Source organism: Taeniopygia guttata, chromosome 14 (assembly GCF_048771995.1).
Source record: "Taeniopygia guttata chromosome 14, bTaeGut7.mat, whole genome shotgun sequence".
NCBI lineage: Eukaryota > Metazoa > Chordata > Aves > Passeriformes > Estrildidae > Taeniopygia > Taeniopygia guttata.
Window position 1 is genome coordinate 4,640,207 of NC_133039.1, and position 26,327 is coordinate 4,666,533.

The 26,327-nt window shown below is 47.6% G+C and overlaps 1 protein-coding gene across 1 annotated transcript; it reads left to right on the forward strand.

Annotated features, from left to right (window-relative positions):
* Positions 1 to 1,168: 1,168 nt before the first annotated feature.
* LOC100223162 (cytochrome P450 3A19) lies at positions 1,169 to 10,467 on the forward strand. The gene is made up of 9 exons (XM_041719189.2): positions 1,169 to 1,381; positions 2,236 to 2,329; positions 3,459 to 3,511; positions 4,220 to 4,325; positions 4,557 to 4,641; positions 5,279 to 5,439; positions 5,604 to 5,830; positions 7,276 to 7,438; positions 9,351 to 10,467. The coding sequence occupies exons 1-9, from the start codon at positions 1,311 to 1,313 to the stop codon at positions 9,444 to 9,446; spliced, it is 1,056 nt and encodes a 351-aa protein (XP_041575123.2). The 5' UTR covers positions 1,169 to 1,310; the 3' UTR covers positions 9,447 to 10,467.
* The last annotated feature ends 15,860 nt before the right edge of the window (positions 10,468 to 26,327 follow it).

The window sequence follows — 26,327 nt, forward strand, 5'->3', positions numbered from 1 at the left end:
ATGGAGACTAAAGTTCCTGTCACAGCATCCTGCTACAGCTCAGCTCTTCAGAGCAGCCTGGAGAAGCAGGAGTCAGGGAAATCAGGGATGCGCCTTCATAAAATGGTTAATTGATTACTGCCAGTGATTATGTGAATCATTGAGCACATGGTGGCTGTGCAATGCTGGGGATGTCTGGGACACTGACCTACCAAAACTGGCAGTGCTGCTGCTCAGCTGTTCCTCATAAGTGTGGAGGTCACTGCTGGCAGCTCAGCACAGGCTGCGTGTGTTTTATGAGGCAAAAGAAATGTTTAGGTAGAGGCAAAATCCACGGCTGGCCTGCAGGCAGAGCCACGTGAGATCTGACTGGCAGGTAACTGCAGAAGCACTTGGGTTTCCTTAAGGCTGAGTAAGCCAAAGGCAGGGAGTAGTGTCTGATGCAGGCGAGAGTGATGTAGGGTCATTGTGTGCCTACTGGTGTCTTCAGGGAATACAGAGAAGGGGATGGTGCTGACTGGGCAGTGGAAGAGATTTGTGGCCTTTCCTAGTGTGACGGGGACAAGGGACACCACAGCCTGACCCATCCCCACACACACCCACCAGCACGGGGTATTTGTGTATGCTGGAGCTGAACTGGCCAGAGGCTCCACTGTGTCCCCCATACACAAAATGCACTTCCCACTTCTCTGACAGAATGCAGACAGCCCAGTGTCTGTGCCTGAGGGGGAAACTGAGCTGCCTAAAGCCAAATGCCATCATTTGTGCAACCTGAGCGCAGAGAGAACGCCCGGGGCAGAGGGGATGTGGGAATCGGCCCCCAGGTGAGGAGGGAATCCGCCCCCAGGTGAGGAGGGAATCCGCCCCCAGGTGAGGAGGGAATCCGCCCCCAGGTGAGGTGGGAATCCGTCCCCAGGTGAGGTGGGAATCCGTCCCCAGGTGAGGAGGGAATCCGTCCCCAGGTGAGGTGGGAATCCGCCCCCAGGTGAGGTGGGAATCCGCCCCCAGGTGAGGTGGGAATCTGTCCCCAGGTGAGGAGGCCGGGAGCGCTGGCGCTGTGCCCGCGGATGGCCGGGCCCGGCCCGCAGCACCTCCTGCCCGCACGGCCCTGCCCTGGCGGCTCCCTGCGGCTGGCAGGTCACCGACTCAGGCAGAACCGCACAGGTGAGACTACAAGTTCCGCTGCCACAGGATTGAATCCTTCAGAGGATCTGCCCCCGGCTCGGGGGGACGCGGCCCTGAGGCACCGGTGGGCGTGAAGCGTCGCCTCCCTCCGTGAGGGCGGGCACGGGCCGGGGCGCTGTGTCAGAAGCGGGCGGACAGCGGGCACCATGCCGCTCCTGCCCAGCCTGTCCCCTGTCACCTGGCTGCTCCTTGTCGCCTTCCTGTGCCTCGTGGTCCTGTAAGTAGAGGCCGGTCCCCTGGAGGACCGGGCAGAAGAGCCCGGTGCCGGTGGGGTTGGAGTGAATTAGCGCTGAAACCACCCGGGGCCCCGCGCTGCCCTCAGGGCACAGCGAGCGCTGCTCGGAGCGGTGCGGGGCCCCGCTGCCAGCGGGAAGGAGCGAGCTGGGCTCGGCGGGGAGGGAAAGTAAAGGAAATATTTGGGGTTTTTTAATCTTTTCCCAGGAAGGAACTTCCGGTTGTTTAAAGCCATCAGCGCCCGTGGTGTCCTTGGGCTGTGCCAGCTGGGAGCAGCGCAGGGTGATGCTGGAGCTGCTGCCAGCAGAACCTCCCCGATTAAGTAGTTCTGTTGGCAAAACTTTGGCTTATATGGCTCAAGGGAGCTGTAATGAGCTCTACAGGCTAAAACTTAATTTTGCTGTGATAATTTATGTCCCTGCCCTGCCGATGTAGTGCGGCCACCTGAGCATCACAGGAGGTTTTGCAAAGACAAACACAAGGGCAGTCCTCAGCTTCAGAACTCGATCGCTCCGAGATCTCTCCTGAGTCACCTGAGCCACGTTTGCCTGAGCTGGGCAACTAAATGAGACCCTGAGTAAAGCCCTGAGGTGCCCAGGTACACTGGTTTGCATAGGCTGGGGTGCAGCTCCTTTCAGCCCTTGTCTTCCATCAAAATGTACCCTAAGTGATCCTGCATTTATTGCAAAGAGTATCCTCAGCAGAGCTGCTGCTGGTCCATAATTTCAGCTTTCCCTGAGTGACAGAAACCAGTTATTTAAGAAGTTCCCTGTGCTCAGGAAGAAGTATCTTCTCTTTTCATTGTATAAATGCTTCTCTCATGCTCTTTGTTGACAGCTATGGGATATGGCCCTACCAGACCTTCAAGAAGCTGGGCATTCCTGGCCCACGGCCTCTGCCATTTGTGGGAACTTTCCTGGAGTACCGACATGTGAGTACCAGCAGCTGATGCTCCTTAGTGTCTTACATCCTTCTTGTGGCTACTGCTGTTTTCCCTATTCTTTGGGCATCTCTTTCCTTTATCCTTGATTCAGTCAGATGAAAATTGTGCTTTTAGGCAGGAAGCTCTTTGGACATATGGAGAACATAAAAGTTCAGGCTAACCTGAAGGAGGTGTGCTGTATTTAAAAACTACTTTGTAATTTAAATTTTTTGTTTCTCCCTGTGTTTCTACCTGCTCTTGAGCAACTGAAGTTCTGTTGGAAACAACAAAAAAAAAAACAAAAAAAAAACCCAAAAAAACAAAACCATTGGAGAGATTTCTAAGACAGTTGTTTTCTGGGAACTGCATGTTCCTTTGCTCTTTTTATCATCAACATGAAGAGGCTGAATGCTTCATCCAACCACTTACTTTTGGGCCAGCCTGAGACTGTCAGACAAATACATTTTTAAATAAAACTCAAATATTATCAAGCTATCAAACCTCATCAAATAAGGCAGATGAGGTTCCTCAAGGCAGTAGCTGACCACAGGAAACTGATTGCAAATGCAGATTAAGTGTATTGGCTTCAAGAAAAAAGAGGTGTTTTATTCTGTTTCCTGATTCAGGTCATTCATGTTGCCTCTTACTAATGGTTTAGTGAGCCTTATGTGTCTGGTAAGTTTCATTGTTACATCTAACATCAGTTAAAACCCTAATGGAAACAAAATAAAAATCTGTGTTCAGTAACTGCAGAGGAAGATCGTATGAGGACAAGACAGCAGCAGCTCTAACTTGTTGAGCTGAAGGCGAAAGGACACCCTGGGATCCAGTTCTGCCTCCTAACTCTGCTCACTAAAACTTTGTAGCCTGTCATATCTTTTCTTCTTTACGTTTTTAGATCAGGTTGGCTGGTGGAAGTTGAAAGTACCTTTTTATTTTTTCAATCTCTGCTCTCTTTTTTCTCTCCAATGCAAATGTCCCCTAAGCATCTACATGATGCTTAAGAGGACCATGCACGTCCCGACCTCAACCTCTGCCACTTACAATGGGGCTGTGGGATGCACTGTGCTGCCAGCTGTGGCCTGCTTTGATCACTTTTCACTGGCAAACTGTTCATTTCTCCTTTCTTCTTTTCCAGGGAGTCCACAATTTTGACCAGAAATGCTTTGAAAAGTATGGAAAAATCTGGGGGTGAGTTTCTACAGAACAAAACTACCACTTTGGGGTGCTCCACAACCCCAGAATAGAATGGGAAAAGTTACATTGATGTTACATTCCTCAGTACTGTAATTCCAGCTGTGACAGTCTGGGAGAATCAAGGTTTATCACTGGGGAAGTCTCCACCCATCTCTCCAAGACTTTTCTCCTGCTGGGATTTCAGTGTGGTGTGGGGCTGGGATGGTGATGGCCAGTTTATGGGGTCATTTCTCTGCATAAGCTTTGAAAATCACCTCCACTGTTTGGTGTCAAACTGAGCCTCCTGCCTTTGAAGCTGCTCTTCTGTGTCTGGAGCAGAAAGCAAGCTGCAGGCTGCCACGGTGTTTTTCATCTTGATCCCTGCTTCTCCCAGAGCTGGAGCACAAGCTACCTTTTAACCTGCCTCCCTGCTTCCTGCACAGTGCTTTTTTTATGCAGGGGCCTCTTATGCTTCCACTGAGAACCTCTCAAACCAAAACAAAATTGCTCTGCAAAAAAAAAATCCTGGGAGGCTTCATGAAACCTGATGCATTTTTTCAAAAGATTAAATGTTTGCAAGCTTCTTGAAGATGGCAGCTTCCCTCAGCTGTGGCACAGGGCTCTCTGCCCTTTAGCCCACACCATGACTTTTAAGTTTTTCTGTCTCTGTTCATTGGAAAATGGAGGAGACAGATGAGGTTTGAACCTTTGTGTGCTTTGTAGGCCAGGCAGGAAATCTCTTTCCTCCACAGGTAGATTGTTTGGTGTGGATTTCTTGTCTCCAGCCATCAGTAGTGGAAACAGCACAGACAGCCCAAGTGCAGCTGTGGTGTGTCACCTGTTCTCCAAGCTCACCAAACCCGAGAAAGGCCAGAACCACACCCTGCCTGGGGGTCCAAGTGGAGAAAGTATTTGTGTTCCTGAAGGGTCTGTAGTCCAGACCTCATCGTGTACTGAAGCAATGAGCTGTGAGTGGAGCAGGTGTCTCAGCAAGGGACTTGTGCTGGACAAGGTTTTCCTCCTCCTCACCCACATCTTCTCTGCCTCTGTTTCTCCCCAGGACCGGGTGGATTTCCTGCAGCTCATGATTGAATCACAGAACTCACATGATGGCTCCAAGTCTGCTGAGACCAGCTTGGACAAAAGTGTGTCTTGAGATGTGTCCTCCTCTCAGGAGAAAGCAATAGTTCCTTATCCATTTAAAAGGGAAGCAGGGAGAGAATTTTAGTCATTAATCCCATGAAAGATTTGGGGTCTCAGTAGTGGGGCCATAATGATGTTTATCACAGGTCAGCCATATTTTTATTATATCTAATTTCCTGGGATAACTTCTGAGGTGTGTTTGTGCAACAAAGAACAAAAAGAGTATCTCCTTACCCCAATTTCTTACTTTGTTGTCTCTGAAGGCCGACAATGTTGGCTGTATATCAAAAAGCACGCAAAGCACATATGCTGTGTGTACCTTGCTCACCTGTGAGCTCATCTCTGTTCCCTGTCCTAGGTAAAGTGTAAGACGATAAAGGCTCAGCCAAGGCATAGTTCTGGTCTGTCAACTCAAGGCAGGATGCTTTTAAACTTTTGAGGTGCCAGGACAGGGTACTTGTAGGGCACACTGCTCTGCATTGTGCACCCCTCTGTGGTACCAGAGGGTAAGCTGGATGTTTCCTTTACCAGCCATTATGTAGCTAGGAGTAGCATTACCTAGACTGATGACTGGGATCCTGAATTCCCAAGGGTTTGTAATTTTCAGCTTCTTGTATGTGCTTCTATGTCTTTTTTCAGCATTAAGTGATGAGGAAGTTCTGGCCCAGGCTCTTATCTTTGTCTTTGCTGGTTATGAGACCACCAGCTCCACCCTCAGCTACATAGCCTACAACCTGGCCACCCACCCTGACGTGCAGCAGCGACTCCAGGACGAGGTCGATGCACACCTGCCTAACAAGGTAAAGGAAGATGCTGGGCTTGTTCCACCTGCCTTGCAAACCCAGGTTGGAAACAGAGTGGCAGAGGTGCTGGCTCTGAGATTCCCCCTTCCCTGGAAGCACTGGGGGGCTGTAGGGGTGGAAGTTGCAGTGCGGTGTTCTCAGTCCTCCCATTCCTCTCCCAGGCCTCTCCCACATACAATGCCATCATTCAGATGGAGTACTTGGATATGGTGGTGAGCGAATCCATCCGGCTCTACCCCACCGGGGGCCGGCTCGAGAGGGTCTGCAAGAAGACTGTGGAGCTCAATGGAGTGACTATTCCAGAGGGAGTGGTGGTCCTGATCCCAGCCTTCGTGCTGCACCGGGACCCACAGTACTGGCCAGAGCCGGACGAGTTCAGGCCTGAGAGGTGAGGGCCACATGGGGGAATAGCTGCATGCTCAACCTCAGCCCTGGGAGTGGAAATGGCAGCAAAAGAGGGGAATGCATGATTATAACATTTAAATTAGGCATTTATCATTGTCTGACATCTAGTCCCAGCATTACCGTGAGGGGAGTTTTATGATCTACATCCATAAACTGTGCATGGAATTTAATTAACTGCATTGAAGGGAGCAACAGTGAGAGCAGCTCCCAGCAGCTGTAACACTGAGGGGTTTATGGCCAGATATTAAAGCAAGAGCCATTGGGTGACTGGCACAATGCCCTGCAAATCAGCAGTGGAAGGGCAAAGATGGGTAGGAAATAAAACTCAATTTTTAACTCAAATTCTGAAGCAATCTTTGCTTAGGAGCTCTGTCAGACCCTGCAAAATGATGCAATAGCCCAAGGCAGACCTGGGATACCATGAACCTGGTAATCATTAGGTGGCCACCAAGACATTGATGCTTGGTCCAGAGAGAACAGGACCAGACTTCTGCCCTTGCACCAAGAGATGAAATACCCCTGGAAACTAATCCTGCTATGTGAATGTGGTGACCTTTGAGACAAAACATGGCAGTGGTATCAGGCAGAAGCACCTGTGAAGCCTGTGGTCACTTTGTGTTGGATTCAGAAGGAAACACCCAAATACAAGTGCTCTGGCAATGGGCCAGACCAGTTTCTCCAGTAGCCACATCCTTATTCCAGTTGTCAAACTTGGCATGGGTAGCTGGACAAGAGATCTTTAGGACTCACTTGCCTTGCTGGGAGTTCATCAGAGGGATGTGCTGGTGTCTCAGTAGTGAGATACTTCACTTCTGACTTAGCATAGCTGAGGTTTGTACCTCATGCACAGGGAATGAAAAGCTTTTTGACATGAAAACCAACTGATCACTAAGAAGTATTACTGAAAATGCTCTGTGGCAAATTTCTCTGTAAAGCTGATTGTACTTCCCTGTTTTTCATGATGAGGAAAGGAATGGGGCTGGCATGTCTCAAAAGCAGCCCTGTCTTTAGTCACGCAGTGGGAGAACATCTTTGTGTTTGCTCAGTCCTTTGATCTATAGGGAAGCTGTGGAGCTGCAGACCTGTGTGGTTTAGGGTTTGAAATCTGGGTTCAGTTTTGGAGCTGAGAGGGAGTTCTGAAAAAAGAGCAGTTATGAAATCCATTAGTGTATTTCAGGTATTCCCAGGACACCCAATGCACCTGTATTTACACAACCAAATCTGAGCATTGGGATGAAAGCAGAGGCATAACATATCTATTGAGACAGAAATAAAGGACTTAGTTTCTAATATGCACAGAAACACAAAAAGCTTTTCCCTTCCCAGACCCCTCATTACTTCAGATTAGGAAGCTGACACATCCTGCAACAGAGTGGCTCTTGCTAACTTGGTTTTTTTTTGTTTGTTTGTTTGTTTTGGTATAACCAGGTTCAGTAAAGAGAGCAAAGAGGGTATTGACCCCTACACCTTCCTGCCATTTGGGGCAGGCCCCAGGAACTGCATAGGGATGAGGTTTGCTCTCCTTGTTGTGAAAGTGGCTGTGGTTGTCCTGTTGCAGAACTTCTCATTCAGACCCTGCAAAGACACACCGGTGAGGATGCATGGTGATGTGTCTCATTAACTCCCTCTGAGATGTCCTACTGTTAGATGGGAATAACTGTTTAAATCTTCTCAGTTAATTTTAAGGGGTTCACCACAAGTTACTTATGCTTTGTTTAAGAAGCCTCTACAGTAGCATATTTAATGTTGGTGGGATCTTTTAGTCTTAAATCCCTGAAGTCCTGTGCCTATCTTTGAGTGCACCTAACTTGTGGGGTGCTCTCTCCCCCACAGTGCACTGTTGGTCTGTTTGACCCAGATTAGGAAGACTCCGCTCCAGAGAGCAGGAAGAGAATATCCCCCAGCCCGTGCCAAAGATGTGTTTTGCAACACAAGCACTCTCTGTAGGACATCCCAAGACAACAAAATTCATCTCTTATGACCCAGGGAAGTCCCTAAATGTTAGCAGTTTTCAAGCAAGCACAAAATGGGTTAAGCTTAAATTAATTACCCCCTCCCTCTTAGGGGCTATGCAGGATCCCACCAGGCTTTGGTTTTGCCCAGTGAATGCTGCATACAGATGAGATGGCCTTGCAGGGTGGTAGTGTTTGACATGAAATAAATGCAGGAGCTGTTGGAAATGATGTGTCAGTCCAGCCCTGCTGAGAGCACGGCAGCTCCTGTGCCTCAGGCAGGCAGCACCACGTTGTTTCCAGCCTGACCCAGCTCCCTGCACTCACTGCTGCAAAAGGCTGGGCCATTATTACATTCTGTTTGTGAGGAGAGCCTTGGAAATCAGAGCAGAGAGGGCAACAAGTCACTCAAAGGACGTTTGTTGTAAGAAACAGAAAAGTCCTTATTAAATTATTACTTGGCACGGGTGCTCAGCTGGAATCTCTGCAGATTCAGATTGCAGCTCAACTGGTAACCTGGAGGTGAAAGACTGTAATAGTCCATTAACAATGCAGTGACCTATCCACCCTCCCCCAAGTCTAATGACATTTTTCTAGTCCTCTGCAATCCATAAAATTGATTCTTTTTATAACTGCCTTTAATTAAAAGGAGACAAGTTAAATATGTATTGCATTATTGGTGCCCATAGGTTTATGGGGTTCTTTCAGCCCTTTTTCTACAGAAGGTGTCATGTACATCAGAATGGGAGGGAAAATTTCATGCTAGAACATCCCTTTGGAACATGCACATGGAAGTTGCAGCCTCCTCTCACTGCTCCACTGATGGCACATTGGGCTCCAAGCTTAAATTTCCTGAAACAAAGCTTACTGGGATATGGGAGGTGAATGTGGCCTGTTGGGCTGGGGGTGTCGCCCTTGTCCTGATGGGGAGAGAGGGAGCTGGGATATGAGCAGCATCCATTGGTGGGGGAGACTTTAAACACTTAAATCCCTTCCTTGCAAGATGATTCCTCCAACACCAGCTTTAAATCTTGTTTCTAAAGAGATTCCCAACCTATCCCATGGAAACCTTTGATGCTGAGGATGCTTTTGCTTTGCTACTCGGTCTGAGCAGCAATTTTAGTTTTGCTCTTCCTGGAGAGTTTATTGCTCTTCCATCTCCCATTATGATCTATCTGCCCTAGTACTGACACACTTGTGCATTAAACAAAATGGCACTGCATGCTCCCATTTAGCTGCAGCACCCAGGATGGGGTTTGGCTGTCTTCCCTCCACGTGCAGCCTGTTGATCAGTGCACCGAGCTCTTTGTACCACTCCAGCTGAAAGCCAGAGCTCACCAACCAGTTTATCCAAGAGCTGAGGGCTGTTAAACACCTGCTGGTGGCTGCTTTGCATGAGCAAGGGTGCTGGTCCTGCTGTAAGTACGCCTGTGAGCTGGGAAATACATTGAAACTGAGTGGTAGCTGTGATGTGTTTGAGCTTTAGGGCTCCTGTTGTCCTGTTTGTCCTTTCTCCCAGCTGATGTGGCTGTTTTTTCCTTCCTGCTCAAGATCCCACTGGACCTGGACTCGAAAGGTTTCATGCAGCCAAAGAAGCCCATTGTCCTGAAGATGGTCCCCAGAGCCCAGGCTGACCTGAAGAAGTGAAGGAAGCAGGAGCAGAGCAAGAGATTCTTATTTAATGGTGCCTCCTCCAGCTCTTGAGAGGAGACCAGGTTAATGTGTGCACTGTAGGAATGTCAGGGGGGCAGGGCCCCCCCATTTCATGGGGGTTTGGCCCAGCACAGTTACATGAGCATTATCCTAATGAACATGAGACCAAGTCCTGCTGTCCCCAATCACAATAGGCATTTTGCAAGACCATTTGCACTCCAGTTATTTGGGCATTTTTTTCTCTGTCTCTGAAGAGGCACTTTTCTAAGCAATTTGATTCCAGGCACTGTCAGTCTCTTCTGGCAGTGTAATTTAAATCAAGATGGGGAGAGCAAATTGCACATAGTTAAGTAATGCTGCCATTGCTCCTGTTCCTTCTGCCTGCTGGGTGATTCTGTGTGTCTCCTGGTTTCATTCTCCTGGGAATGCAGAGTTGTCCAAGGACGTTTCCTCAGCTCTGTGCTATGACCCTGACAAATGTTAAAATGGTCACGTCCTTACAGTACTGAATGCCTGCAGCACATTTTCTGATGCTGATATATTTAGATTTTGGTATGATTTTAGATGGCTTTTGTGTGATTCCAAGTGCAGATGGGTTAACTGGAGGAGCCAGGAGGGAAGCAGTTACCCCTAAGGACTGGAGATTTGCAGAGTGGGAGAGAAGTGTCCCACATGTGGTTCCTGATTGTTTGCTTATTTTATCGTGGGCATGCAGCCACCTGCCGTGGGAGGGATTGTCAACACAGGCACCATCCATGCTGCTATCATGACACCTTTTAGTCTAATTTATATTACACCACTGTAAGACCAACTTAACTAAATTAATCATTATGCAAGGTGCGGCACTGAGAGCCTTCAGATGTCCTGGGCAATCCTGTCTGGAAGAAAGGTGCCTTTGCCTATTGAGAGCTTCAAAATCTTGCCAAACTTTTACATTTTTTACAGTCTAGAATTTCATATTATTCCTCTGAAAACTGCTGCAGGAATGCTAACTGCAATAAAAAGTTCACTTGCCTCTTCTGTGTCCAAGTGATGCCAGTCTCTGCTGCTGTGCTTTCTCCATACACAAGTGAGATCTCATAAGCCTTTGGCCAGGTGATGAAAACTCTTTTTATCCTGGATGAATCCCTGTGGGTACCATAAATCCTAAGAGTTGCTCCTGGAGGTGCAGAGCTGAAGGTACAACAGCTCAAAAGGAACAGCTGAGCAGAGTCACAGAGTCATTGAGGTTGTGAAGTGATTCCTATTGCAAAAGGAATTTTATTCACTATATAGCCGGTTTTATTTTTCTTTTATATTCTTTTTTATGGAGGTAGATAGATTATACATATGTTATTCGATATTCTTTTCATACTTACTTTCTATATTTTTTAGGAATTGAGTAGAAAACCTCAGAAGGGATGTAATAACCTTTCTGCAGCAAATTAAATTCCCCAGTGAAAGACACCCTTGACTGGAAGTGTAGGGGAGGAGTGAGGCTGCTTCTCTAGAGAGTCATCAATGAGCTGGGTGAGAGGGTTAGAAAATTCCCAGCAGCTCAGGCAGCCATGGCTTGCCCTTCTGCCATCGTCACCTGCAGCACACCAATGTCCAAAAGTGACAATCCATCTTTGTTCTCAGCTGTTGCTGTCCTCTTTTCCAAAGTCAAGGCAGGGTGTTTGTGACAGCACATGGACTAAATGTACAGGCAGTCAGACCCCTGGAGGACAAACAGCTGAAAAGTGCCTGTACCATCACAGTGGTTCATGAAAAGGGGCATGGAAAATCCTCTGCCTTGAGAAGTGACCAAGAAGATGAGGATGACAAAGTCACCTGCAGTGTCACAGGGATGAATTAATGGCCTTGCTGGTGCAAAGACCAGAACTTGCCTGGTGGCAAAGAGAAAAGGCCTCCTTTGCCTCCTCACCCCATGCCCATGTTGGAATTAATCACTCACACAGAAATGTCAACACTACAGGAAAATATCCTTCAGGATAATCTCTCTCACAAAGCTGCTTAACATTTTGGAAATATACAGTTCACATGGAGGTGTCAAAGGTTTTCAGCCCCTCTCATGTCTGTTCAAAGGCATCTTCATCTGCTGCACCCTGTGCCAAGGGAGTGGGGCAGCACAGCTGGGCTGGGAACACTGCTGTACCTGCAGAGAGATGGACACAGCACTGCCTCAGCCCCCAGCACCTGCTGGGGTTCTGCCAAGGGACAAAACTCTGGAGTTCTGTCACATCTCATCTTTGTTCTGCTGAATTTTGTGCTTGAGAGCAGGAAGCACAAATTGGTATGGGCTCCCAAGTGTCCTAGAGGGAGGCTTGCCAACAGATTCGGCGTTGGGGAGTGGTTTGGGTGAGATCTTGCAGTGGAGAAATGCTTGGATGCTGAATTTTCCGGCAGGTTCAGTACCTGGGATGCTGTTTCTTGGATTTATTCCAGACTGAGCAGCTGTCTGGGAGATATTTGGTGTCAACCCTTTCTGGTCTGATTTCCAGAGGTAACCACTCCCAATATCCAAGGGAAATGGAGCTGTGCTCTTCCACAGCCCTGTGCCTCAGTTTACCTGCACCTATAATTTTTTTTAGTTATTTACACTTAGGCAATAGTGAAATTTGATGTGTGTCCACCTTATGCTATGCTTTGATTCAGATTCCAGTGAAGTCCCAGAGTGAGCAAATGGGTTTCCTTTAGGAGGGCACTACTGCAAAAGTGCTTCAGGTGCTCCCCTGATACAGTCCAGCTGCTGACAGCTTGAAGCAAATCCCTCACTCCCCCTACAAACATGCAGGATGACTGTGGGGCCCTCAGCATGAGCTCCCCTGCTCAGCAGATCCCCTCCTACAGCAGAGCACTGGGCATCAGCTCAGCACAGCTCCTTCTGGAAGGACAGTCCCCCCTCGAGTGGCATCACTCCAGTCTGGCCCCACTCATTTCTGCTTCAGTTATTTTGGCTCCTTCCAAGGGAGAGCACCCATTTGCACTTCACAGGGTGCTCCCTCTCTGAAGTGCTCTCGCTGAGGGCTCCCCGTGTGCCTCAGTGCTCCCAGGGCCTGGCTCAGGTGGACTCATCATGCCTGCCACAATTTACAAGAAACCTGGAGCTCTCCTGCCCCTGCCCCTGGCTTGCATAGAGCTTGTCTGTATTATTGCTGCTGGTGCTGTACTGTACCCGCTGCTGAGGAGAGACAGGCCTCCAGACACCCGTATTGAATGCTCAATTCGGTTAAAATCGATGAGATAATCAGCCCACAGAGTCTGCCCAAAGGTCAGGAAACAGTGATTTTTTTCCTCCAGCAACTTTGGTCCTGAGCTCTTGTTTCAGTGTGAAGATTGCAAGCCAAAGCACTTCAGCAGGTAGGTTATCAAAGGGTTATGAGTGCTGGTAGTTAGCTGACAGGCTGATGTTACAAGGGCCTAACAAGGGCTCCTAAAACAGGCAGGTAAGTTTTGGCAGCACTTGTTTCCCTAAAATGAGCAGAAGATGGTGCAGGGTGGGCTGGTGTCCAGCAAGGCAAAATGCAAAGAGCATTGAAGAGGAACCCGCCAATGTGGATGGCAGGAGAAGGGTGTGCTTTGGGAAGGACCAGGTGGGGATAACCCCTTTTCTCCACCCCATTCCCCAGATTTCATCCCCCATCTTGTGTCTCCTGAGACCCACACGTGCCTGCAGCAGGGGGAGGATCCATCTTACCCCTCTCATCACTCCAGCAGCTGGACACACGACATACTGCGGGCTGGATTTGCAGAAACACTTTGATCTTTCATCTTTTAGCTCAGTGATTCAATCCCCCACGGAGCCAAGGTAAACTGTGGCGCTGCCGTTTCGGCGGGCCCAAGGTTCCAAGTCAAACATCAGTCGCTTAACCACACTTTAAAGCTCGTATCATTTGAATGTCATATGTCAAACTGATGCTACTTCCACTGAAGGCAAATAGCTGTTTATTCCCCTCACAGCTGCCCAGCAGTCTGACATTCATTACCGAAGCCTTGCAGCTGCCAGGGATTGAAGCTACCTGTAGGAGTGCGTCTATCAAAGCCTTCCACCTTTTAAGGGTTATTCCCTGAAATACCAGCTCATGCAGTTTAGTTCAGGCTCATTTTACAGCTGCTGTCGTTCTGCAGTTGTTTTTTCCTATGTCTGAACAAGGTCAGGCATTGTTTTTTGCCCGTTCCCTCCCAAATTATGTCGTTAGCTCATTTTTCATGGTTTCTCCAGGGTTCAGGCTCGCTGTCAGTGTGCACCAGCCCCTGAGGTTTATGATGTGAATGTTCCACGGCTGCGGGCAGCAACCAGCACACAGGACTGCAGTGCTGGTGGTCCAGTCTTGGCATCTTGATGCAGCTCCACCTCTCCTTGAAACCAGCGCTGCGAATTCTATTTCTGGGACGTAAGTTCATGCACGAAATACCTGATATTTTGTAGTTTATTAGGCACTAAAATGTTCAATTGTCTGCAGAGGAGTTTACAGAAGAAAAAAAATGAAAAAAGAAAAAAAAAAAGGCGGCAACAGAGATGATCAGATTAGTTTGCATTTAGACAGTGCCCTGAATCTCACAGAGCAATTTACACCTGTGCGAGGGATCTGCAGAGTTCTATTGAACCAGACCTGGGGCGTTTAACAGCCACTTTGCACGAGCATAAACGACAGCATAAGGTGCAAAGGAAACAGCCGGCCGGACAATTACAGAGCGTCTTCACACGCCTTATTAATCCTCATTACATCCCTCTGTGCTGAGACTAGGAGTCTTTCCTTCCCCGAGCAGGGCCAGCGAGGCTGTGGAGCCAATTTAGCCTCCTGCCAAATTCGCAGGGTCTGACTGCTGCTATTGACGTGTCCTTGGTCCTGGGGAGCTGGATGCTCCTTGCGACAGCCTGAGATGCATCTTGCTAAATTACAGCGATGGACGTCTCGGCTGCCTCCTGCCTTAGCAGCATTCTGAGCAATGTGTGTTGTTATGCTCAGCTCTATGCGTGTCTTATTGTCCGTATTTTTTCTCTTTAAAGCTTAGCTGTGAGTGTCTCAGGAAGGTGGGGTGATGTTCATCTGAAAGGTCAAGCTCAGTTTCTTGCCCGTGCTGATACACCCGTGAAACAGCTCTGGGTGCTGTTGTGCATGCAGGGTGTGGAGCCACAGGACACAAGCAAATGGAGGGGCAAAAAAGATTATTCAGGTGCTCTCGGAAGCTCTGCCAGCACGCGTCTGAAGCACTCAGGTTAACGACCCAAAATACAGCTGCCAGCATGGATCTGTCTACAGGGACATTTGTTTGCTGTAGCGCTCACGTTTATGGCTGCTACTGAAACTCCTGAAAAGAGAGCAGCTACCCTGAGTTTCCCAGCACTCCCAGAGCTCTCGCCGTGCTTCCCACTCAGAACCTTCTGCTTAAAAGCTGGTAGACCTGAACTTTTCCCAGTGAAAATGACGAGAAAGACCTGGAGATTGTAAGAGCCGTGCAGGCTGGAGACAGCCTGAATAGTTAGACCAGTTGTACACAGTCATGAGATTAGCTGTCTAATGTCCTTTCTGGGAATCTTATTAATGTTATCTTATTATTTCATAATAGATATAACCCATGTGCTAGTGCTGGCAGGCTGTAATTGTGCTGTGCCAGGGAATTACTCATATTTTTCATTCTTGAAGGAATGAAGAGCGTATTCGGTTATGCTAACGACCTCATTTGTGTGGATTCCATTCACTTGGTGCGTCTGGCTCGTGAAGAATTGCAGCCAGAGTGATGATTTCTCACTCCAAGGAAGCGTCGAGGTGTCTCTCAGCAGATGCTCTCCCCTCCAGATGCTGAGCCGCTGCCTCGTGTGTTTGCCTCTCCCCTGGCAGCTGCAGACTTGCCCAGTGGTGGGGTTTTTTTTTCAGCACACGTTTTCCTGATGGTGATGTCTTTCCCTCTCGGTGTCTTGGGGTGCTGCAGGAGCCGTGGAGCTCTTTGAAATGGAGCAATGTTATTTATTGCTGCTTTATAAATCCTTGCTGCCTGTTTAGTACCCCTTGTTTGGGCCTTGGGCCGTTGTGCCTACCCGTGTTCTATGCTGAGAGTTTTTTAAGTCTCCACAGGGTATAAATGATAGTTTCAGCTGTGGAGAACCCTCCTCCCCACACTGACAATTACTCTCTGCGTGCGTATCAAAGCACAGGCAACATACTCACGTCAATAAAACCTTTTCTAATTCTTTTTTATCCTCCCCAGGGGAGCCCTTAGAGCCCCACAGAACCTCAAGCAGCCCTTTAATTCCTCTCACTTTGGTCCCCGCTGCTGCTCGGGGCCTGTTGGTGGAGCAGCTGTGAAAAATGCTGCTCCCTGATGGAGCAGAGCTGAGTGACACAAAACTTCACCTGCCCACGGGGACCCGGCTGCCTCCGCAGCCTCATCAGAAATGTTCCCCTGCATTTGTTTGTGAAACGTCTTCATCCAGCCAGGAGAAATGTCCCTTGAAGTCAACTAACCAAAAAAATAAATAACAGTCAAAGACAACCCAGAAAGGAGGAAAAAAAAAAAAAAAAGGAAAAGGTTTCTAGAGGGAAATAAGTGATGGATTGAAAGAGATTTGGGGCTGCTGTGTTGTACAACTCTGTGCATGATGTGACAGCAGAGAGTCCTCACTGCGCTGCTTCCTGTCTCCCACTTAAAATGAAGTCCTAAAAATGCTGATTTAAAAGGGTTGAAGAAACAAAGTGAAATATTCTGATGTACACTGTGGATGTTTTTCAGTCCTTCTGAACTTTTTTCATTATATACCTGTTTGTGGCTGTGTCAAAACAAAGCTCTTCAGCCAAGGCACAGGAGGGATAGGGGAGCTTTGAGAAGTTTTTCAGTGTTCCTGCACAAATCTGAGCAAGGAGAGGAATAATTTCACTTCCCACATATAATACTGTCCAACAACACGAACCCTGACCTGGAATTTGTCTTTGCTTTCCAAAGGCATCCCTGATCCATCTGTGGAGAACAGAGGAAAATGTTGATTAATAACACTGTTAATGAAAATAAACACAGGATAACATTCCAAGCAACATGATTTCTTCTCAAAGCATCCAAGGATAGCAACAGATGCAATAAAGCAGAAATTCACTTTTGCTGCCAAGGGATAATGTTTTCTACTTTGGACACAAGCCCTGGGGGGAACACACCACACTTAGCAGAGCAGCCCGTGACCTTGAAGATCTTGTAGGTTTGAAAAACCATCATCTCAGACCTGAATGATGCCAAGGGAAACTTCCCAACCCCTGTGAAGGGCCCGATATCACCTCCTGACCTGCCTGGGACCTGGATGCTCTTCCAAGTCAATGGAAATGTCCATTGGCTTTTCCCATCTGACTATTTACCTCATTGATTTGACTGAAGGAATCATGGAATTGAAAGAAAATTAATGGTTCCCAGCCCAGCCAGCTTCTTATTTTGATTCATTCCATTCTTGTCACTTTGAGTGAACTAAATAATTAATAGTGTTACCAAAAATAATTAAGGCTAATATCATACCAATTATACTGGCCAATTCTAACAATAATGTTGGTAAGAACATCTAAATAATCTGATATGTAACTATAGTCTGGTTATTCAGTCATGTGCAGGTTTGGGGCTTTTTCTCCCACCAAATTTTGGCCAGCCACATTGATTAAATAAGAACTTTTTATAGCTAGTGTTCAAATTATCAAATACTTGCCTAAAGCAATCCCATTGATCAAGTGTATCATTTGTAATACAAATGTTTTTATTAGGAGGCTTTGTTCAAGATAAATGAAGGATCAAATTAACTGGAGATTGGATTGAGTAGAAAATGCTGCAGCTGGATAATTTCAAGCACTGAGGCTGAACATTTCTTTCAAATGATGAGAAGTTATCAACTAAGTCTTAATATAAAACACACACACAGAGGCACTGCTGTATTGATTCCTTTCATTGCCATGGCACTTTTTATCAAAATACATTTGGGGTTTGTAAAATAGGCTGCAAGCCCATCATCCCACTGACACCAAAGCAGGCTGAGGGTTTGGTCTGGCCAGAATTACGTGTGCTATCAAAATGCCAACGTGCACCAAAACCCTCCTCCTTCTCCCTCATTTTTTATCCCACTTCTGCTCCCTCTCTTACCTCCCAATAACACTGTTCTTAACCCACCCTCACCTCCTTTAATCCAGAACAGGGCAATTTTCTTCTTTTAGGAGGGAAAACCACTACAAGGCTGCCAGGAGGAATATTTAACTATTCCAGCAGTCATTGCAGCACGGCAGGGTCTGGACATAACTGAGAGTTTATCCATGGCCAGCCAGTGGAAAATGACCAGCAGTGAAATGCTGTAAGTTCATATATTATATATATATATATATATATATATATATATATATATATATATAATACATTTTAATACAACCCATTTTAGGAAAGGTATTTGGGATTACTTTTTTTTTTTTTTTTTTTTCCCATGTAGAGCTGTGGATGTTAAGTGATTGCTTTCTGAAATAACTCTCCCTCCTCTGCATCCCAGAGCGATGTGTAAAGTGTTTGCTGATACAGGAATTACAGATGTTGGAGGAGCTGCTATAAACCCTCCCAAGATTTACATCTCCTCCGTGAGGTTTCTCCACAGGCTGATTTCACAGGGAGAGGTTTTACAGGTGCTCAGGATCCTTTTGAATGTGTCTCCAGAGGAGTTGGCAATAATCAGAGGAAATCTCTTGAAGCCCATCAGATAAAGCACACAGAGTTAGGAAGGGAGCAGGGAGGTCATTTAGTCTCTATGGAAAAACTATTTTTGGCTTATTCAGGGACACAAAGCCAAGTTTTCAACTCATGCTGAGTGCTGGTTTCATGAGCACCTCCAGATGCTTGCAGCCTCATCTCAGCTTCAGTTTATTCTGGCTTACAGCATGAAAATAAATGTAAATCTCCTAAAACTGCTGGGTTACTTCGGAATTTGGGGTAGGGAGGAAAAATTCAGCTCTTATACCTGGATCTGACCACTCCTAAATGCCCATTCCCAGTGCTCCATTGACGTGGGAAGCTGATGGCCACACAGCTTTTAGGGAGAATTATCACTTCATTCATTACTTCAGTGAAAGAAGTAATGGGCCCAGGTGGAATTACAGGTGGTAATGAAAAACAGAGACTTGTTTTTCTCCAATACCGTTTGTGGCCACTTCAAATACACACACACACACATATATATATATTTATTTATTTATGTGTGTATGTAACTGCCATAGGTATGTACCATGTATTTATGGCAGCTATACAAAGAATTACATCTATATATGTTAGTTATGTTACATCTATGGTTTGGAGCTGCAGGCTCTGGGCTGTGAGGCCTTGTATTTTGTTTTTATGCTCTGGCAATAATAGCTTTTGGCTATTATTTTGGCTGTGGCCAATAACAGCTTATTGCCCACATCATAAGATTTAAAGCCTGTGACCGTTGCGTTTGCTGAAGGAGACTTAAACTTCCCTTTGGAAAACTCCGGTGTATTGGTGCAAGGTGTATTTTCTCCAGGAGAGCTACAGCTCTTGTAATAAAAGCAAGCAAACAATCACATTTATGACTTGTATTTAAAGAGCTGGGGAGTGAGAGCAGATTAACCCCCCTGTGCTGGAGCCAAGGCTGCAGCACAAGGACATCACTGCCCTCTCCCAGGAAAGGGAGGGATGAAGGCAATGGCATGGATAGATAATGGGTAATCTTGTACAAGTCAAGCAATTTCATTTCTGTAGGGGACCTGGAGACTGAAAGCAGCACTAATGTTGATTAACCCCCTCCCTCTTTTCTGTCTCTTAATTTTTCACTGCTCAGCTGATTTCTGTGTGTGTATGTCAAGACACCTCACGCTCCATGCATGGAATATGTGTAAAACCTGCCTTTCTTAGCTTGAATCACAGTTTATACCTCTGTGCTTATCTCTGCTAATTCTCAGACAACAATTGCAAACAATTCTCAACTGCATAATTATTGAATTACTCTTCTAGTAATTTACCACAAGAAAATCTCGATCCGCCATCAGATTGTTTCAGGTAAGATTTTGCAGCACTGCAAAACTCCAGTCTTGGAGGACAGGATCTGGTGGGATATGTGCTATCTCCCACCTCTTTTCTCAGCCTGGTTTCTGGTGTGAGGGACATCCCATAAACTCAAAGGGGAGATAAGTTCACGCTCCTCATAAATCCCCTCATTTCAGGAAAGTTGTTCCACCTTGTTTTCATTAGGAATTACTGGTTTGGTTTAGTAGATAATTTGATTTCAGGGGAGAAATGCATGATCTAGGCTTGGAAATGACTCATGTTTGGCCACCCAAACATTACAACAGCTCTTTCACTCTTTCCTGTGTTGGGAAATCTCAGCTGAGCTCAATGTTCTGCCTCCAGCATCTCCTAGAAAAGCTATGGAAGTGAGTCATGGGTTGCTTCATCCAGCAAGGCCCTTAGTGACTGCTGCCTTTGCAAGAGGAGATTTCCCCATCCAGGGCAGCAACTGGGCTGCTGTGTGCCTGAGAAAGCAGAGGATGTCTGGGAGACAGGCTGACACAGCACAGAACCAGGCAGGAATACATCTGAGGATGGATTCTGGCAGGGAAAGCTGAAAAGGAGAAAGTGTGCAGAAATTGTGAGAGCAAAATCCTGATTTTTATCATGTTGTTTTCAAAAGAAGGGTGATATTTCTGGGGGACATGCCAGGGTTTTCAGTACCTGGTTTTCTTTCCTGAGAGCTGGATCTGCTCAACAGACACAGTGGTGAGGTTTAATTGACTGGAAAAAAAGTGTTCCCAGTTGCCAAGGAGGTCAGGCTGGATATGCTGGATGAGAGCAAGCACTGCTCAGCATCTGTGTGCACATCAGTAAGAAAAACCGTAATAGGAGAACTAACAGAGGTTCTCCTTAGCGTAAGACAATAAAAAAAATGTATAGTTTGGGACAAAAATGTTTTGATTTCTGCCAAAAGTCATGGGTAAGAGCTCTGTCTGGGCAAAGAGACAGAGTAAAACATTGGTCAGCTGGTGTCAAGCAGAGGTGTGGGGAAGCACTTAAGTTGGGCAAGAGGTTGTGAGCTCTTGCAAGGAGGAGCAGCACCTCTGAGCACTGAGGTCCAGCCAGGTTGTGTTGGAGGCCAGTGGGTTTCAGGCGTGGTCCTTGCTGTCACGGGAAGCATCATCTCAGTGCTGCTGAGAGGGATTTTACCTCTGACTTCACTGGGATGGGCTCAAGGATTTTGTCATGAAGCAACCATTCCTTCTGCTTTACTGAAAATGTGCGCAAAGGTTAAATATGATGAGGAATTTATATCCAAGGGACTGATATTTTGGATGGGCTAAGAAGTGGAAGCACATTTCTCTCCCTGGAGAGTGAGGCAGGCTGGCTTTGTCTCTCGGCTCTGTTTCCTATGTGCTGGCCAGGACCACAGGGCAGAACAGAAAATGGTATCACAACCACCATGGCCTTTGGGATTTATTCCTCTGCTTTCCCTACAGAACTCTTCAACTAAAACTCCAATCCAAAACAAGTTTATCAAGCATCATCTCTAGAATATCCATCAGCATCCAGGCATTGTGTGAGAAATGACTTGTCGGGCAAAACTACAGCTGGCATTCGCCTGTTCCGATCCATCTCCTGTCAGCACTCACACCCCGTTGACAAACTGGATTTCACCTTGATTTCTTCTTCTAGATAACACAGATTAACTGGGAGCTGTGTCATTTTTCTGTTTGCTTTGGAGGCCTGAAGAAGGAGTGATGTGACAGAGGAGATTGAGATGTAGTTTGAGGAAATCCTGCCCACATCATCAGACCAGAGTTTTGCTGAGACACCAGAGGTACCAGTGGCTTCTGCAGGACTTTGGGCACAGCAAATGCAAACTTTTGTGCCATTGTTCTGCTTTAATGCTGTTTCCATGCCTCCCAACCAGCACCTCCTCCAGGCTCACTGTATCCATCCTCTCCCACCCAGCATGTGATGGTTGGCTGGGATATTTCCTGAAGTGACTCTCAGGATGTCCCTGAGCATCTCTGTGTCCTTGTGAGCAAGGCAAGGACAGCCAGCCCCAGCTCAGGCAGGCAAGAGCAGCGCTGGTGGCTTCACATCCCGGAACAAAGCCATTTGTACTGTGCCAAGCTCAGATGTATTGCTGTGTGTGCATTCACCAGCGAGCAGAGATCATTCCCCCTCACTCTATCCAGAGAAAGAGACGTAAGGAATTGAGGCTCTGATGAGATAAATGGTTATTATGAGGTATAGACATTTTTAATTAGCTTCTGGAGACACTACCACACTGCTAATGAGCCCTTGCCAAGTTTCCTGTGATTCCTCTTTACTTTTTGTAACTCTGTAATAGTAACAATAGAGTCATTTTCTCTAATAACCATGATAAAACCCAGATAATCCCTCTATAACTCTAGCACAAGCTTCATGTAATTAAATCAGTTGGTGAAACATTTTTGGTCTGAGGGATGGAGGAATGCAGCACAGCTCTGCTGCTCCACGAAGAGTATTCCCCACATCCTCCTGCCCCCAAATGGTGTAAATCTGTACAAGATTTATGAAGTACACAACTAGAAAAGAGTTAAAAAGGCCTTTGGTTGTGTTTGGATCTCCAACTACCCCATTGCTGCCAAAGCAGAGGCCAGAATTTTACCAAAGCAGTGAATTTGGTCCTGAGGGAAGAGCCTGACCTGTGCTAGGGGGGCTGGTGAGCAGGAGCTCCCACAGCAGGGAGCAGTTCCCAGATGTGTGGGGAGATGGGAGAAGGGATGAGGGAAAGAGACCCCACAGGAGCCCTGCTCTCATCTGTGCTTTGAGGGAAGGGGGAGCATTCCTCAACATTGCTGAGAAATGCAATTTAGACAAACAGCTGGCAGCCCCTGGGAAGAGTTGATGCAGTTGCTCATCTTCCACTGCCCTGCTCTCATTGATGTACCCCAGGTAGTGTCACACCTGCTTATTCTTTCCTGCTTTTTCTTTCAGTTACTAGACAAGTTTTTCTATAATTACTCCTCTTTAAAGCATTTCTCATGCAAAAGTACACACACAATGCACAGGAACAGCCTCTCTGCACTCAGGTTGAGTGAATAATCACAGACCTGCTGCCCTCCTCCAGGAGCCTGGGGATTGGAAAACCTTTTGTGATGCTGCCTTTAGATGAGGATCTTGCTTCTTACTTTCCTGACTCATCTTTGAGCCCATGGAGTTTATTGACAAGTTGAAGAAACCCTGGGCAGAGAAAGGCTGCAGCCTCCCACAGCTCTGCCACAGGCCAATTCCTGCCAGGATTTCTGAGCAGAGCTTTGGAAAGCAAAGCCATCCCAGACAGCCCTGCAACATTACCTCATCCCACAAGTTCACAGTTAAAGGAGATGGGGAGATCACCAGAGGGCAGTGAGCTTCCCAAAGCCCATGGCACTTTCCTGGGCTGAAATTAATGCTGCAGCATGGGCTATGGGGCAAGGCCCAGCTGGGCACTTGCAGTGGAGGAAGGAGAACTTGTGAAACAAACCTGATTTCACTCACTGCATCCTCACATGTTCCCAAGCACCAAAATGTGTCCAGAGGTGGCTCAGGGCTATTTGTGGTGACACAGAGGACAAGGGGTTCTGGCTGCTGCCTCCTCCTTGTACTCCCCAGGGGCCAGTGACCTTCTGCTGGGTTTTCAATGAGCATTTTGTACCCATTAGGAGCTGACAGTGATTGGGATGTCTTGTCTCTCCACCTTCTCTTACACCTCCACATGAGTCATTAAGCAATACCTCAACTCCTCTGCTTTGTGTCTCTGTCCCCTGTCACCTGTAATGGCTTCATTCATCAGCCTCCCCTTGTTTTGGCTGTATTGTAATGGTTTTTCTGGTCTGGATGCATGAGATGCACTGATCTCCATGGCCTGCCAGCACAAGGAAGTCTGTCACACCTTCTTCTTCCAGCTTTTCTTCTCTGCTGGGGGCTCCCATGCCCAGACTTTCCTTTCTCTGCTGTGACATTTTCACCTCTGAGCATGTTTCTCATGCCTTGGCTTTAATCACTGACCACAAGAAGAACTTTAGATATTTTGGGGAGTTTGTTCACATTCACCCTTTTAAGGGAAGGACTAAGGGCTGTTTATGTAGGAGACAGAGAAATGTGTTGTGAAATGGATACAGTGCCCTGAGAATGAAACTCCTTTAAGAGACAGTAAAATTCTAACCTCACCAGAAATCTCTGACAGTGTTTGGACATGTTCTGGTTGGTAGAGCATCCAGATTTTTCTGTTTGCAGATTGGGCTCTCTACTGCACCAGGTGCTAAACAAGTGCTTTCCACAGGTCACCGTGTCCAACTTTATCCAAAGCAGATTCAGCCCGAGGCCAAATTCACTCCTGATCTACATGGACTCATCTCTCCCTCAGAGAGCCACATGTCCTGGCATGGTGCATCTCCTGCAGCAGCCTGAGGCAGCAGGGATCTCTCAGCAGGGAGGTTCCTGTGGCAGCTTCTCCTGCAGCCCCTGCAGGGTTACTGCCTTTCTCCCCCAGTTCCTGCCCCAGCTGGGGACAGCCTGCAGGGACAGCGTGGTGTTCAGGGGACACAAAAGGACACAGGGAGCTGGCCTGCTTTAGCTGGGATAGAGTTCATTTTCTCCTCAGTAGCTGGTACAGTGCTTTGGGTTCAGAGTCAGAGCAGTGCTGGTGACACCAATGGCTGAGCTGTGGCTGAGGGGAGCTCACCCCCAGCCCAGAACTTTCAGTGTCTCATGCTCTGCCTTCCATGGCCAGGAGAGGTGACCCAAAGTGGTCAAAGGGATGTTCCTACCTCAGGACACCATGCTCAGTGTATAAACTGGGGAACCCGGCTGGAAGTCACCAGTGGCTGCAGGGGAGGGGCTGGGCATAGGTCAGTGGGTGGTGAGCACCTGCACTGTGCATCCCCTGATTCTCTTGGGATTTATTCCAAACTTGGAGACCCTCAGACCGCCACTAGACAGGCCCTGAACTGTCAGGCAGGGATTTCCTCCAGCTGAGGATGGAGAGGACCTCCTGGGTGGGGACAGCCGACCTTGCCCAGCCTCACCTGGGCTCTACACCCCACCCACGGGCCCGGAGCCCATTTAAGCTCAGCCTGGTTGTGCTGTTCCTCTCCTGAGCTCAGCTGGAGATGTGCAGGTCTCCAGTGAAAGCACCACCCTGCCTCACTGTGGGACCCCCTTCCCCACCTGAGGAATGTGGCCTTTCCCCCAGCATGGGGGAAAGCATGTTATTTAGATTTTTTTGGGTTTCTGGCTTGTGGTCTGTGAGTTTGCTGCAAAGGCTGCAGAGTGGGAGCGAGTGTCCAGGGAGGGGTGGGGACAGCCCTGTGTCCCCTGCCCATGCCTGAGCACCACAGCTGCTGCCCTGCGGTTTGGATAAGCTTTCCTCAGCTGCTCAGCCTTTGCACAGAGCTGTGACTGCATCAGAAACTCCATTCCTTTAGGAACTGATGTTTCTGGATGTGAACAAGTGTGGGACCTTGGTGGCCCCAGGCAGGGCACGGGAAGCAGTGTAATTCCCCTCTCGCCTACAGAGAGCCATCCTTCCCTATTTGCTGCTGAACATTTTTCATTACAATGTTCTTACGATGCTGTAGGGCTGGAAACATCAGGAATATAAATCAGAGCCTGTCATTCACAGGCATCATGTTTATTTTACATGAATATATGCTTTCTGCTAAAATATCACAGATTCAGTTGTGAACCTTGGCTATTATCGGAAGCTTATTGCAATCATTTCTCTTCCTTTTTATTTATGCACATGAAATGCTGTGTTTGATGATGAAGTGGTTTCTGACTGAAGGGATCAGGATGTTTGGGAAGCCACAGCCTGCATGGCCTCTGTGTTCTGACTTCACAATTTTGCTGCCTCTGTTCCCCTGGGTTTTACCTCTTTTCCTGCTGGTGAAGGGAGGGAGCACAGAAAGCACCTCCTTTACTTGACTTTAATGGCTAATATGAGACCACAGTCTTGTCTTTAGAGTAAAAATCTAGGCAGAAAAAAATAATATAAAAGGTGTCTGTAATTCTGGAAGGATTTTAGGATTTCTCTGGGGACGATGAGAGGGGGGAGTCCTCCCCTGCCACCTCCAGGATCTGTCACCTGTGAAATGCTGCTGAGAAAAGGCCCAGAGAGGGACAGGCCTTGTTATCCTGGGCTGGCTGGTAGGAATCAGAAGGGAGGTGTGTAACCAAGTGATGTTTTTCAGCAGTGAGCCTCCAGCTGCAGGCTCTTTCCAATTATCCAGGCCCATCCATATGGATGTGCAGACCCCTGCCAGGCTGAGGTCAGCTCAGCTGGAGCCTGGCACTGCGGTGCTGCCAGCCCACCCCCAGATGGGCATGGGGCGCTCCCAAAGCCTGCTGGAAAGGAGAGCAAATCTCTGTCCTTGGGCTCTCCTTACTCCAAAACTTCATCCTTGGGGTGGGAGAGCAAAACTCCGTCCTTGAGGTCTCTGTGGGCTGTCAGGCCACGTGAGACTCTGGAGTTTTTGGAGCACCCTGCAAAGCCTGGAGGAGAGCAGAGGCTCTGATTTCCTAGAGAGCCTTTCCTCCCCTGATGCTCTAGCCCAGGTCTGTGGGCAATTAACTGAATTCCAAGCTGGCAGGTTTGGGCATCCTGCAGGATCAGTGACAGGTTTCCTGCAGGGTGTGAGCAAGGACGCTCTTGTTTCTCAGAAGGGTTGTTAACAATCAGAATTATCCCTTGGCTGCTGTAAAAGCAGTTAAACCCACACAGCTCCTGTGAGTCTGATCTCAGACTGACCACGCAGGCTGTAATCAGAGGGCACAGAAGTGGGGAAGTGACCCATTGTACTGATCAACATTTGGTGGGCAATAAGTAGCTGGAGAAGGAGGCTTAAAGGGTGCTCTTCTCCCAAAGTTTCTGGATTAGGTGCTGGATCT